General features: G+C 38.4%; 1 protein-coding gene across 5 annotated transcripts; it reads left to right on the top strand.

Annotated features, from left to right (window-relative positions):
- Positions 1-4924: 4924 nt before the first annotated feature.
- Positions 4925-11872, top strand: LOC107648688 (pentatricopeptide repeat-containing protein At1g79490, mitochondrial). Of its 5 annotated transcripts, none has more exons than XM_016352497.3 (5): positions 4925-5358; positions 5492-5628; positions 6064-6133; positions 8003-8242; positions 9179-11872. In XM_016352497.3, exon 5 carries the CDS (start codon positions 9246-9248, stop codon positions 11709-11711), a length of 2466 nt encoding a protein of 821 aa, XP_016207983.1. In that variant the 5' UTR covers positions 4925-5358; positions 5492-5628; positions 6064-6133; positions 8003-8242; positions 9179-9245; the 3' UTR covers positions 11712-11872. The 5 variants fall into 5 exon arrangements, with proteins under 5 accessions (XP_016207983.1, XP_016207984.1, XP_020960014.1 ...); XM_021104355.2 differs by having other exon boundaries at positions 4949-5358; positions 5492-5534; XM_016352498.3 differs by lacking the exon at positions 6064-6133.
- The last annotated feature ends 624 nt before the right edge of the window (positions 11873-12496 follow it).

The raw sequence follows: 12496 nt of genomic DNA, 5'->3' as shown, positions 1-12496 counted from the left end.
GAAGTAAGAGACATCGCCACATTAAGGCAACGCGCAGCACAGCAAGCATTAGCTCGCCAATACAACAAATCGGTTAAAAGCATATCATTTATGAAAGGAGACTTAGTACTTCGTAAAACAGAAACTGCTCGAAAACCACCCTCACATGGAAAGCTCGCAGCAAACTGGGACGGTCCATATCGAATATCAGAAGTACTTGGCAATGGAGCATACAAACTCGAATCAATAGATGGTAAAGTACTACCCAATACCTAGAATGTATCTTCCCTAAAGAAGTTCTATAGTTAAAAGTCAGGGACAGGCTAGTACTCTTTTTCCTACTACCAAGTTTTTGTCCCAAAGGGTTTTGCTTGGAGAGGTTTTAACGAGGCTAGCCTACCTGCAAATTTGTATTCAAAAGAAATACGAATTTATAATCAAAACTATCTCATTCTATTCAATCATGTGATCTATCTTTTTCATCACTATCCATTATCAATATAGCTCGAAAAATGACAATACTCGTCTAAATTCACAACCTGCCACTACTCGGCAGTCTTCTCAAACAGAAATGAAATATCCTCATAATCATTTCCTCTCAATCAACAAAGAGCTTTTTCCTAAAAGGAAAGCACTACCATTCAAAAACATTCAAATCGGTAACACAATCCAAAAAATAAACACCAAAGTTCCAATAAGCTATCCATTACAAAATAAAACAAAATATCAAACAAACTACACATTATCCACCTGATATTCAACATCACCATCATCTTCGACCATCTTGCCATCACGAACGACTTTCCCAGGTTCCATCCCGGACAGATCAGCTTCTGGTGCCAAAAACTTCGCCTGTAACAAAGCCCTTTCAAACCCCTCAACAAAAGAATCCAAAATTTCATCAACTTTTTTCTTCTCCACCTTTTTCAATTGGGCAGTCACCTCAATTAGACGAGCTTGTATGCTCGCCAAATCACTTTCTTTTTTCTTCAAATCCTCCACATCCTTAGCATAACTATCTTTCGTCTCCTTCAATAACTTCTCGGTCTCAGTTAACCGTGCCTGAAGCTCGGCAGCAGCACTTTTACTCTTAATCAACTCTTTCTTCAAAACAGAAACCTCTCCTTTTTTCGTAGCAACTCTCTTATACTTCAACTCTTGGCTACGCCCAAGACTCGCAAGGCGCAGACCAACAACCTAGAAAAAACATTAAGCGAAGTCTGTAAGGCTTCAAAAGAAAAGAAAACAACAATAAAGTGAACACGGTCGCTAATTACCTGCATATACTGCCCAATCGCCATGTCTCCAACCTCCTTTGCAAAAGAAACATCAGCGGACGATTGACAATACTCGTCCACCACAGCCATATAGGGATACTCTTTTCCCCAAACAGAAAATGCCTCACTTTGTTTAGAAATTTCGTGAAGCCTTTTTTGATTACCCATAAAAGCCTGTATTTCCTCCAGAGGAACCCCTAATTCCTTTTCGTCGGAATCATTGGACAACTCAACAAGATCGGACTTCCTCTTCTTTCTCGCAATCATCTTTCTCCGACCTTGACGAGGCTGAGTAACTTCACCAGTCCCAGCAATTTTCTCAGCATTAGAAGACAAAACCTCCCCAGATTCTTATTTTTGAAACGTGTCCTCAGGGACGCAGCTGAAACACCGGGATACTTACCACCTGCAAAACACAGATAACATCAGATATATGACGAGAAGAAGTAAACACATTAGCAACAACCCTATAACTCACCCAAATATTTTAAAACAGCATCCTTATCCTCTTCCCACTTCAGAAGCTCATACATTGAAATCAGGTCTCCCCGACCAATATTTTCAACAAGAAACTCAATCAAACAAACATTTCTCGGAGAAATAACTTCAGGTCCGAGTATATTCTGAGGTTCCGAGCACCAATACAATGGGAACTTCTCAGCCAGATTTTCATCTACGAAAAAAGGAAAATCTTTTTCCAGCCCCCTAACCTTGAAATACATCTCTTTAAAATCTTTGAAAGAAGATTTGTATAACATGAAAATACCAAATCAAGGGGTGCTATTAAAATTTATCCAACCACCTTTCCACACCCCTTGGCTTGAAACAATGAAAAGAACAGGTCAACAGCCGGAACCTCCTCCAGAAATTCCATTAGAATCTCAAAAGAACGAAGGAACGCCCACCCATTTGGATGAAGCTGCGAACGGAGCACAGTTTAACTATCTCAAAACCTAACATTCGAAGTCTGTAAAGGGTAACCTAACTCTCAGCTCTTCAAGAACACAACTGTGCATGTAGAAGAACTTAAAGCCTCTACCCCGGTGATAAACCCTATCATTAGCACTACATGGCAGTAACTCGACTCCAACTCCAGAATTCTGCCTCACTACCTTACTAACATCCACTTCCTTAACAGCAGCCTCATCACAGAACAACGACACCCGAGACCTCACATCATCCCCAACCCAGTCATAAGACCAATCTATCTTAACTTTCTTCTCCTTCTCAAACCCCATCAAAAACAGTAAAACAAGCATGCAACCAAGAAATACAAAGAGACGAGGAAAGAAAGAAATCACAAGAACACAGACATAACCATACCTCTCTTGCTCATTCTTCACACAGAAGCAGAAAACCAAAACGCCCAAATTCCAATCAGTAGAAGTAATTAATCAAAAACAAAAACGTTCCAAATATCACCCCTGCCTCAGTCACATCAAACAACGAAAGGCACATTGGAAACCATCAAAACATTAATGAAGCTACCACTCATTCTCTCTCCTCAATAAAAAACTAGCACGATTTCCCACGTGGCAAAATACAAAGTTCATTTAATGAAGTACGTTGAACTGGGGGCTCACTCAGTAATCCACTTAACCGAGTTATAACTCATCATATAAGCTCAACCTGCTTCATTAAAAAACTTCCCTCAGGCTAAGCTTGGGGGCTGTGATATGGTCGTCATTTATACGAGCTATAACTCGGCCTCATGACCATTATTGGCAGTCACCATAACTCGTCATTTTCCGTTATTACTCGGATTTTATGAGCTATAACTCGGTGACATCAATACTCTTATCATAACCGACGTCTCAAACGGCATAATAAGATCGGTTAAAAAGCTAATCATCTCAGAAACCGACAATTTATCACCTAAAATATAACGGACAAAGAATTCTCTATAAAAGAAAGGTAAAGCATTTCTTTGATTTCAAGTTCTGAACTTAACGCTATACTGACTTAAGCATTGGAGTGCCTTTGCAGGTACACTCCCCCCTTTTTCATTGCTCGTACTCTCATACAACACGGAGAAAAGCTCGGATTCAAGAGTTGGACGTTCAGCCTCCAAGTATATTGCTCGGCGGATACTGGGTAGTTAAAACCGATCTATTTCACAGACAAGATCAGTTATTATTTGCTTGCTGAGCTTATTGTTATTCTATTCATGATTTGGTTGCTGAGCTTATTGTTTGCTGAGCTTATTGGTTGCTGAGGATTTTTGTTGCTAAGCTTAATTTATTTGTTATTGGTTGTTGAGCTTATTGGTTGCTGGGGTTTATGTTCTATGTTACCGATGGAACAATCACAAAGTAATGCACAGCCACAAGATAATGCTGTTCAAGATTCTCAAACTGGTTCTTCTAGAGGTAAATCTGATGATTATGATTTTTGATGAGTTGCTTTGATTAAAGGAAAACTTGTTAGTAATTGTTTCTTTTGATAGTAGAACATTATGTGTTTGTCATTATGTGCGTTCTTGTTGTTTTTAGTTATGAACTTTGATATTTGAAGTTGTTTGTGAACTTCTAATATTAAATTATGGATAATTTATTATGTGAAATTTTGAATTTTATTAAATTAGAAATTATTGAATTTATCTATTTAAAATTATATATATGTTTTATAATAATTGTATTTAATATTTAATTAAACCGGTTGAATTTCGGTCGAACCGGTAAATCATTGAACCATTGACCTCACCGGTTTATTGACCAGTTCAGTTCTCACAACCTTGGTTAGATGCCAAAACCGCAAAAATTGAAAACCGGAGTTGAACTGCTAACCCGGCTAGTAACCAATCGGTCAAACCGAACCGGGATCCGGCCGGTTTTCTTATTTTGCCCAAAAATTGCCAAAATGCAGCAGTTTAGCATTATGATCCTTAACCAGTAACACCCCCAACCCTTACCAACCCTAACTCACTCCAGGTCTCCAACGGCGTAGCAGCAGCACACACTCTTTCCCTCGTCCCTCCCATCACCCTCGAGCTGGTCGTTCCTCTAAACGTGGTGAGCTCAGTCCCTCCCTTTCGTTCAGCCGTCGGACTGGTCCTGACGCCGTTGCAAGTTAGAGCTTCGAAGCTCACTCGGTCCCTCACTCCTGCTCGTGCAGCTAACGTCTCAGACTCTCAGCAATGGAAGCACAATCGCCAGGCTTGCCTCCTACCTCCATCGCGAAGCTCTCTTCCACCGTCGCCGGCGCAAGCTCTGTTCTATGCTTCATTGCTTCTAGCTTCTAGGTATTCTTTTAACAATAATTGTTGAATAGTCTGTGAACTTGTTATGGGTTGAATAATTGTTAATTAATTTGTGAATTACTAGGTTGAATAATAGGTTGAATAATTGTTGAATAATTGTTCTTAATTAATTTGTGAACTTTGCTGTTTTTTTTTCCTCCAACCCCCCTCTTTTATCTGGTGTATTTTATTTAATTTCTTGGTGAATATATGCATGAAAATGGTGACATGGCAAATCAAATCAGAATGATATCTTCTACTCTATGATCGGTAAATTATGAAACACAGAAACTGTTTGTATTGGTGACAATGTTCTGAAAATTGGACCGGACCGACCGATAGAACCAGTTCAATCGGGAACTGGCATGAAAAACGATCCGGTTCTCCTTCTAAAACCGCCTTCTTTAAACCGCTGAAATACCGTTAAACTGGCCAGTAACCGGCCTGTTGGACCGGACCAAAACCCCTCCTTCGATACACACCATCAACATCAAGCCCTAATCCCAGACCAAAAACCCCAGCTTCATCAACAGAACCGCCGCCGCCGTCCGTGGTTGTCGGTGTCTCTGCGGCCTCCTCCTTCCCCTGTCCCAAGCCTACATGGCCAGACCTTCTCTTCTAGCTCGGCACGTCGTCCATTCCCGCGGTGACTTCGCTATTCGAGGCTTCCAGCTGCTGCGCTGTCGTGTCTTCGTCGTCATCGTATTCGTCTGCTCAGCCGCTCTTCTGCTGCCGTCCGTCGCGCTTAGGCACAACAGTCCAACAGTCCAACCCCTCTCATTCACCAACAGTCCAACCCCTCCCCAATAGTCAGTCGTTGGTCTTCCTTTCGAATCCGAAGCCTCTCTCTTCGTCACCATGATGGTTCGCTTCACTCTTCTTCATCTACTTTCAGTTTCTCTGCATCCCTTTGCTTCAAAGATTTTCTTTTCTTTTCTGTTTAATTTTTTATTTTTCTGATTTGGATTTGTTCTGTTGTATTGCGATTTGTGTGTAGTGTTGTTGTAGCCGCAAGGAGATTACATAAATCGTCACAGAAAGTAATTTCTACTCCTTGGTATTCTTGCTCCTTGCGATCTATGCTCGTCCTGGGCATTCTCTGAAATCCTGAATCTGTTTGTTCATTATTTTTTCGTAAGTAATTTCTTGCGGATCTCTGTTTTGAGTTTTCTTAGGTTTTTCGAATTAATATAATTTAGTTTATTCATTCATTATCAGTTGTTGCTGATTGTTGGTGTTTGTTCTTGATAGTTCTGATTGTTGATTTTTGTTCACTGCTGATTTTGTTCTTTATTATCTTGACTTTGTTCACTGCTTAGTTCAATCATTATCCAAAGGTAAGCTTTTGTAATGGCTAATGAGTTTCTCTTCTGTATCAAATGCAAACTATTATCTATAATATACATAAGCATATTCCCAATCTAATAAGAAACAAGCATCATTTGTTTTATATTTCACCAATGAATGCTAATAGCAGTTTGGTTTATTGTCCCCTGTCACTCTTTAATAATAAAGAACAAACACCAATGAATCCAATATTCTTGTTTACATAAGCATCATTTGTTGCAGATGGAGCTTGTAGGGTTAGGGAGCTGAGGTTGCCACATTTGGATTTTGGGAATGCTTCTTTGAGGATCTTGTAATATATTTTGCTCATGACTATGATATCTTCTGCCTTGCATGAATTTGAAAAATTGATGTTTATTTGCTGTGCTGCTGTTTTTCATGCCGTTTTTGCATTCTTAAGTTTTGTGCTGCTTAATTTTTTGTATTTTCTGTGTTGTGCTTTGATTATTTAATTAAAAAATTGCTCCTAACAAAGTTATTTGTTAAAAGAGATGCTTGAGAGAAATGAATAAATCACCATTTGGGAGTGTGATCCAACAAAGTAGTAGTTGAAGGTTTTTGAATATAGCTGTTTTTTATTTTATTTTGATGATTAATAACAAATTTTAATGTCTTTGATATTTAGATATTTATTTAGTTTGTATTTTGATGAGATTGTAACACTTTGGTGATGTAATATTTTTAATTGGGATAACATTTTAAGATTTATGTTAGAATATAATTATGTTTTAGTATGTTTATTTATATTTTATTTATAAAACGGTTATTCCAGTTGAATCACGATTGAACCAGTAAACCAGTGAACCAGTAGCTAAAACGGTTCAATGACCGGTCCGGTTGTCAGAACCTTGATTGGTGGTGAAATTCTGGATATGTCGTTTCCTATAATCTTTTATGAGTTGTAGTGCATCATTGCAGTATTAACTTTGACTTCATCTAGTAAGGAAAGTCTGTTCTAAAAATCAACAAGCCATTGTTCTAGGGAACAATTGTTATGTTTTCACCATATGTGAAGGCATTCTGCATTAACCATTGTGTGTTGCTGCTGAATAGTTCTTTGAATAATCAAAGTGGTTTTGATCACTAGGAGTGGAAATAATTTAAAGTAGAATGCTTCAAAGTTTCAGAATTTTTCCTGAGTTGTAATTTCTGGAATGCATGTTTGTTTGGTTTATATTAAAATATCATGTATCTGTGTAATCGTATTTATAAAACAAACATAAGTAGGTCATATAATGTTAATTTTGCAAGTCCAGCCCTGCTTATATCATGTTATCCGGATGGAAGTCAGATTTAGGTTCATAATCTTGATTTATCATGCGCATATTAGAAAGATAGATTTTTGTGCGATTGCTCTCACATGTTCTTGAACACACTTTATAATGAAGCTTCTCTTCCTCCTGGATCTAACGATAGTCAATCACAAACTTCTAATGTTCGGGGAAAAACTGATCCTACTTGGAGATATGATGACAAACTTGGATGTTGGCATTTTATGTTTGGTTGGTTGTTTTTGTTATTTGACTTTTGAGTTTGTATTTGAATGAGATTATAACATTCTGATTTATGTAGTCATTTTGATTTATTTTTTATTTGGAGGCAATTAATTAATAATGACGAGCGATGATGTATTACATGATGATAATAATGATGGTGGTGGGGTTTGCTTACAATACAGGGAATGAAGAGTAGTAACTAGTAAGATCAAAGGGGGTTGGTTGATGAGTCTAGTACTAATAATAAACTGTTTCGAGAAGGACCTCAGAGATAATAGATACTTTCATCTCTTTAATTATGTTTTTATGTGTTTATTTATATTTTATTTATTATTTTATTATAAAACAGTTTTTTCGGTTCAACCACGGTCGAATCGGTTGAACCTATGAACCAATAAACCAGTAACTAGAGTGGTTTGATGACCGGTTCCGTTTTCAGAACCTTGGTTTTTTCTCATTTATCAACAATATATATATCATGCCTTTATATCTAAGAAAAAATATAGTGTCATGTCATATCTTTTGTCCATATAGTATCCATACTTGGTTGATTTTAACTCTTTTAATTATTAGTTTTTATTCCAATATATGTTTGGCGTATGCTCTCATCCGGAAAAAGCATTCCTCTAACAATTATGAAATTTGATTTTGTGTTTTATATACAGGTAATTGTTTCAATATTTTTTTTTTAAAATTAGAGAATAAACTATTTTTTCTTATGCGTCTCATTGTCTCCACCGCCGCCGCCTGATGCTCGTGTTTCTTCAATCTTCAACTGCTACTCTGGTGCTGTGAGTCTGCGACGACGCCACTCGGCTTCGGTGTCAGCTCTCCTGCTTCCGCTCTCGCCAGTCGCCACCGCTGCGTTTGCCGTTCTGCTTCTGCTGCTTTTTCGGTGCGAATTTGTGAGTATACTCTGTTCTTCTGTGTGAATCTGTGGGCTTGATCTGGTGAAGCTTTAAAGGATGTTGGTAGATTTTGGTAGCTTGCAGTTTTTTATTGTTAATATGTTCTTGCATATTCAGTTAGAAGAAGCTTTAATGCTGTTACCTTCAATGGAGCTGGTTCTGTTGTTTTTCTTTTGTTTCTTGATCTATGAGCACTGTTACTGTTTCTTGTTCTTGCTTGCTATGCTCCCTTTGCTTTTGATAATAACTTTATATCTATAGGGGGAAAATGCGGCCTTGTGATTTTTGTGCTAATTCATGTGATGTTCAGCTTGATTGGATTGTTAACATTGCTGAGAAATGCAAAAGGAAAAAGTGTGGGCTTTTGGAATCTGAAAATCATTTTGGAACTTCCTTAGATAATGAATTGTTAATTTTACTCAATATTATGTTTGCGAGTCTGGTGTGATTTCATGGATTGGGGCTTCTAACTTCATTTAGATTCTTCTGTTGGCTTATTCCAATGTTCTAGTTACAAAAACAGAAACAAAATCTGAGTAGAGTAATTCTGATGTATATATTTTATAAATGAAAGGGTTCATAACAATATGGTTTTGCAATACTTTGTGACTTGCTACCCTTTTTTTCCTCAAAGAAAAAAGTTATCTCTTAAATTTCTTGGACCACAAAATTGGTTTTAATTTGCTTATGATTCAATTTTATATAATCCAATCCATGCATAGCCCTTTATTGATCATTGCGTTGGTGTTCTTGCTGCCTCTGCTATAAGTTGAATTTTGCAAATTGTTAGTGTTTTGGCTGCTAATTTTTGTTGATGCTCAATTCCTATAAACCTGTACTTGCTCTAAACTATTTTTAGTTGAACTGTCGATGTTCTTCTGCATCACTTTTTATTTGTTTTCTCTTCCTGTTAAATTCTTACTTTCCTTACAGGCTACTATTGTTGCACCGGAAATGAACTGGGGAACCTGTGGAAGATTATTTTGAAGAAGATTATTCAATGATTCGTCACCGCAGATTGCTCTCTTCCACTACAAATCTTTGCAAACTCACCCACAATTTCTCTGTCCCTCGTTCCTTTATTTCCCCGGTACCTTTTAAGCAAAAGTTAATATCTTTTACCTCTATAACCTCATTCACTTCAGTTCGGAGAATCACAGGTTTCTGCAGAGATTTGAACTTTGTTGAGCAGCTTAGTTCAATCAGATGCTACTGCCATAATGGTGGTGGGCATAAGGAATGGACTGAGGAAATTGAGTACTTGGATGAATCGGGTAGTATTCTTTACAAGGGCAAGGGTACAAGGTCCGTGGAGCCTGGGATTGATGATCATGTGATGGTAGGTGAGGTCAAGAAGCCCTTTGTAAATGCTGCGGTTGTGGCAAAAATAGTTGAGGTTGTGAAGAGGTGGAAATGGGGGCCAGAGTTGGAGACACAATTGGACAAGCTCCAGTTTGTGCCTAACATGACTCACATTGTTCAATCCTTGAAGATCACTAGTGATAGTGATGCATGTTTGAGTTTGTTTAGGTGGGCGAAGCGGCAACCTTGGTATTCATCTACTGATGAGTGTTATGTTATCTTGTTTGATTCTCTTAACCAGCGTAGGGACTTTGATGGAATACAATCATTGTTTGATGAGATGGTTGGTGATTCTACCAATACTGGAGCTTCCTTGTCTGTTTCATGTAATCGGGTGATTCAATATTTGGCCAATGCTGAGAAGTTGGAGGTCTCATTTTGCTGCTTTAAGAAGATACAGGAGGCCGGTGGTGAGATTGATACCGAAACATACAATTCCCTTATTACTTTGTTTTTGGGTAAAGGTTTGCCTTATAAGGCATTTGAGATATACGAGAGCATGGAAAAGGCCAGTTGTTCATTGAATAGTTCAACTTATGAATTGATGATCCCAAACTTGGCAAAGTCAGGCCGTCTGGATGCTGCTTTCAAACTCTTCCAAGAAATGAAAGGAAGAGGTTTCCGGCCAGGCCTAAGCATCTTTTTGTCACTTGTTGATTCAATGGGGAAGGCTGGGAGATTAGACAGTGCAATGAAGGCTTACACAGAGATGCGAGGTTATGGGTACAAGCCACCACCTACTATATTTGTTTCTCTAATTGAATCTTATGTGAAGTCTGGAAAGTTAGAAACTGCTCTTAAGCTTTGGGATGAGATGAAGAAAACAGGGTACAGGCCTAACTTTGGGTTATACACTTTGATCATTGAATCCCATGCGAAATCAGGGAAGCTTGACATTGCTCTGTCTGCATTTTCAGACATGGAAAAAGCGGGCTTTCTGCCGACCCCATCTACATATACTTGTCTATTGGAAATGCATGCTGCATCTGGACAAATAGATCATGCAATGAGGCTGTACAATTCAATGACAAATGCTGGTTTGAGGCCTCCTCTGAGCACTTACACTGTTCTTTTGACTCTACTTGCTAATAAGAAGCTGGTGGATGTGGCTGCCAAAATCCTACTTGAAATGAAGGCCATGGGATATTTAGTGGATGTCACAGCTAGTGATGTTTTGATGGTTTATATCAAGGAAGGTTCAGTTGATCTTGCTTTGAGGTGGCTGCGTTTCATGGGCTCATCCGGGATTAGAACCAATAATTTTATAATCAGGCAGTTGTTTGAGTCGTGCATGAAGAATGGATTATATGAATCAGCCAAGCCTCTTCTTGAAACGTATGTAAACTCAACTGCAAAAGTTGACTTGATACTCTACACGTCCATTCTAGCTTATCTAGTTAGGTGTCAGGAAGAGCAGAATGAGAGACACTTGATGTCTATCCTTAGCGCTACGAAGCATAAGGCGCACGTTTTCATGTGCGGACTTTTCTGTGGCCCAGAGCAGAGGGGACAACCGGTGTTATCTTTTGTCAGGGAATTCTTTCAAAGTATTGATTATGAATTGGAGGAAGGCGCAGCAAGGTACTTTGTGAATGTTCTTCTCAATTACCTAGTTCTAATGGGGCAGACAAACCGAGCTCGATGTGTTTGGAAGGTTGCATATGAGAACAAGCTTTTCCCAAAGGCTATAGTTTTTGATCAGCACATCGCCTGGTCCCTTGATGTTAGAAACTTGTCTGTTGGAGCAGCTTTTATAGCAGTAGTGCACACTCTTCACAGGTTTAGGAAGCGCATGCTCTATTACGGTATTGTACCAAGACGGATTAAGTTGGTGACAGGGCCCACTTTAAAGATCGTGATTGCGCAGATGTTGAGCTCCGTAGAGTCTCCATTTGAGGTGAGTAAGGTGGTTCTTAGGGCCACAGGAGATTCAGTCATGGAGTGGTTCAAGAAACCGATAGTTCAGCAGTTTCTTCTGAATGAAATTCCATCTAGGGCTGACATCCTGATGCACAGGCTCAACATACTTTTTCCCAGTTCAGCACCTGAAATTAGGTCTTTATCCCCACCTAAACCTCTCATTTCTGGCAGGGAGTATAAGTAATCTTCGTAGCCATCGGATAGTAACAGGTACTTCATTTTTATATGCAAGTCAAAGGGTTACTGAGTTGTGCAAATGCTTCGTGTGTTTAGAAAGCCAATGCCATGAACAGATAGGTAGGTAATATTAAAGAATTTGGAATAAAATTTTTCCCATGACATGCATATTAGATTATTTCGTTTCAAATTTTCAATTAGTTCCACTGTATGAGTGGTGCTTGAAGTTGAATGGACAAAAGCGAGTGATGACTGCATAGGACGAAAAAGATTACATGTATTAAGTACCTAGAGAAAGTGGATAATAATGCCTTAAAAGCTAGTTGTTAAGAGGGAAGAATCACTCTTCTTAATACAACATCAAACATTTCATACTACCCGATGTAGGACTTTGGACACAGCATAATACCCAAGTTCCTAACATGTTTGTCCTCCAAAGAGTTGAGGACTTAAATGCAATTTACTACATGGATACAGATTTGTTGGTGTTAACTGGAGGAGCTATTTTTTGGAAGTGTTAAACTAACTATGAATAGCTCTTCTGCTATACATGCTGAACATGTTGTTTGTTATGGTGCTACTTCACATGCAATGTAGATGAAGAGCTTTGTTTGTACTGCTGGAATAGTTCTGCTACAATAGAAGGACTTCTTTTAAGCTTTTTCAAACATATTTAGGCATCACTCTAGATTCATGGAGCTATTTAGTCATGCTTATATATACTTTCTATGACAAATAGCTCCATAAGTTTCTTTCTGCAAAATGAAAATCGGGAGAGACATATCCTTCATT

The sequence above is a fragment of the Arachis ipaensis genome, chromosome B6 (assembly GCF_059453495.1).
Source record: "Arachis ipaensis isolate K30076 ecotype BB chromosome B6, ASM5945349v1, whole genome shotgun sequence".
Classification (NCBI taxonomy): domain Eukaryota; kingdom Viridiplantae; phylum Streptophyta; class Magnoliopsida; order Fabales; family Fabaceae; genus Arachis; species Arachis ipaensis.
This window is presented reverse-complemented; position numbering and strand designations above follow the sequence as displayed.

Bases quoted from the DNA above. Each gene is read 5' to 3' on its own strand.
- LOC107648688 (XM_016352498.3), top strand. From the start codon at position 9,246: ATGATTCGTCACCGCAGATTGCTCTCTTCCACTACAAATCTTTGCAAA.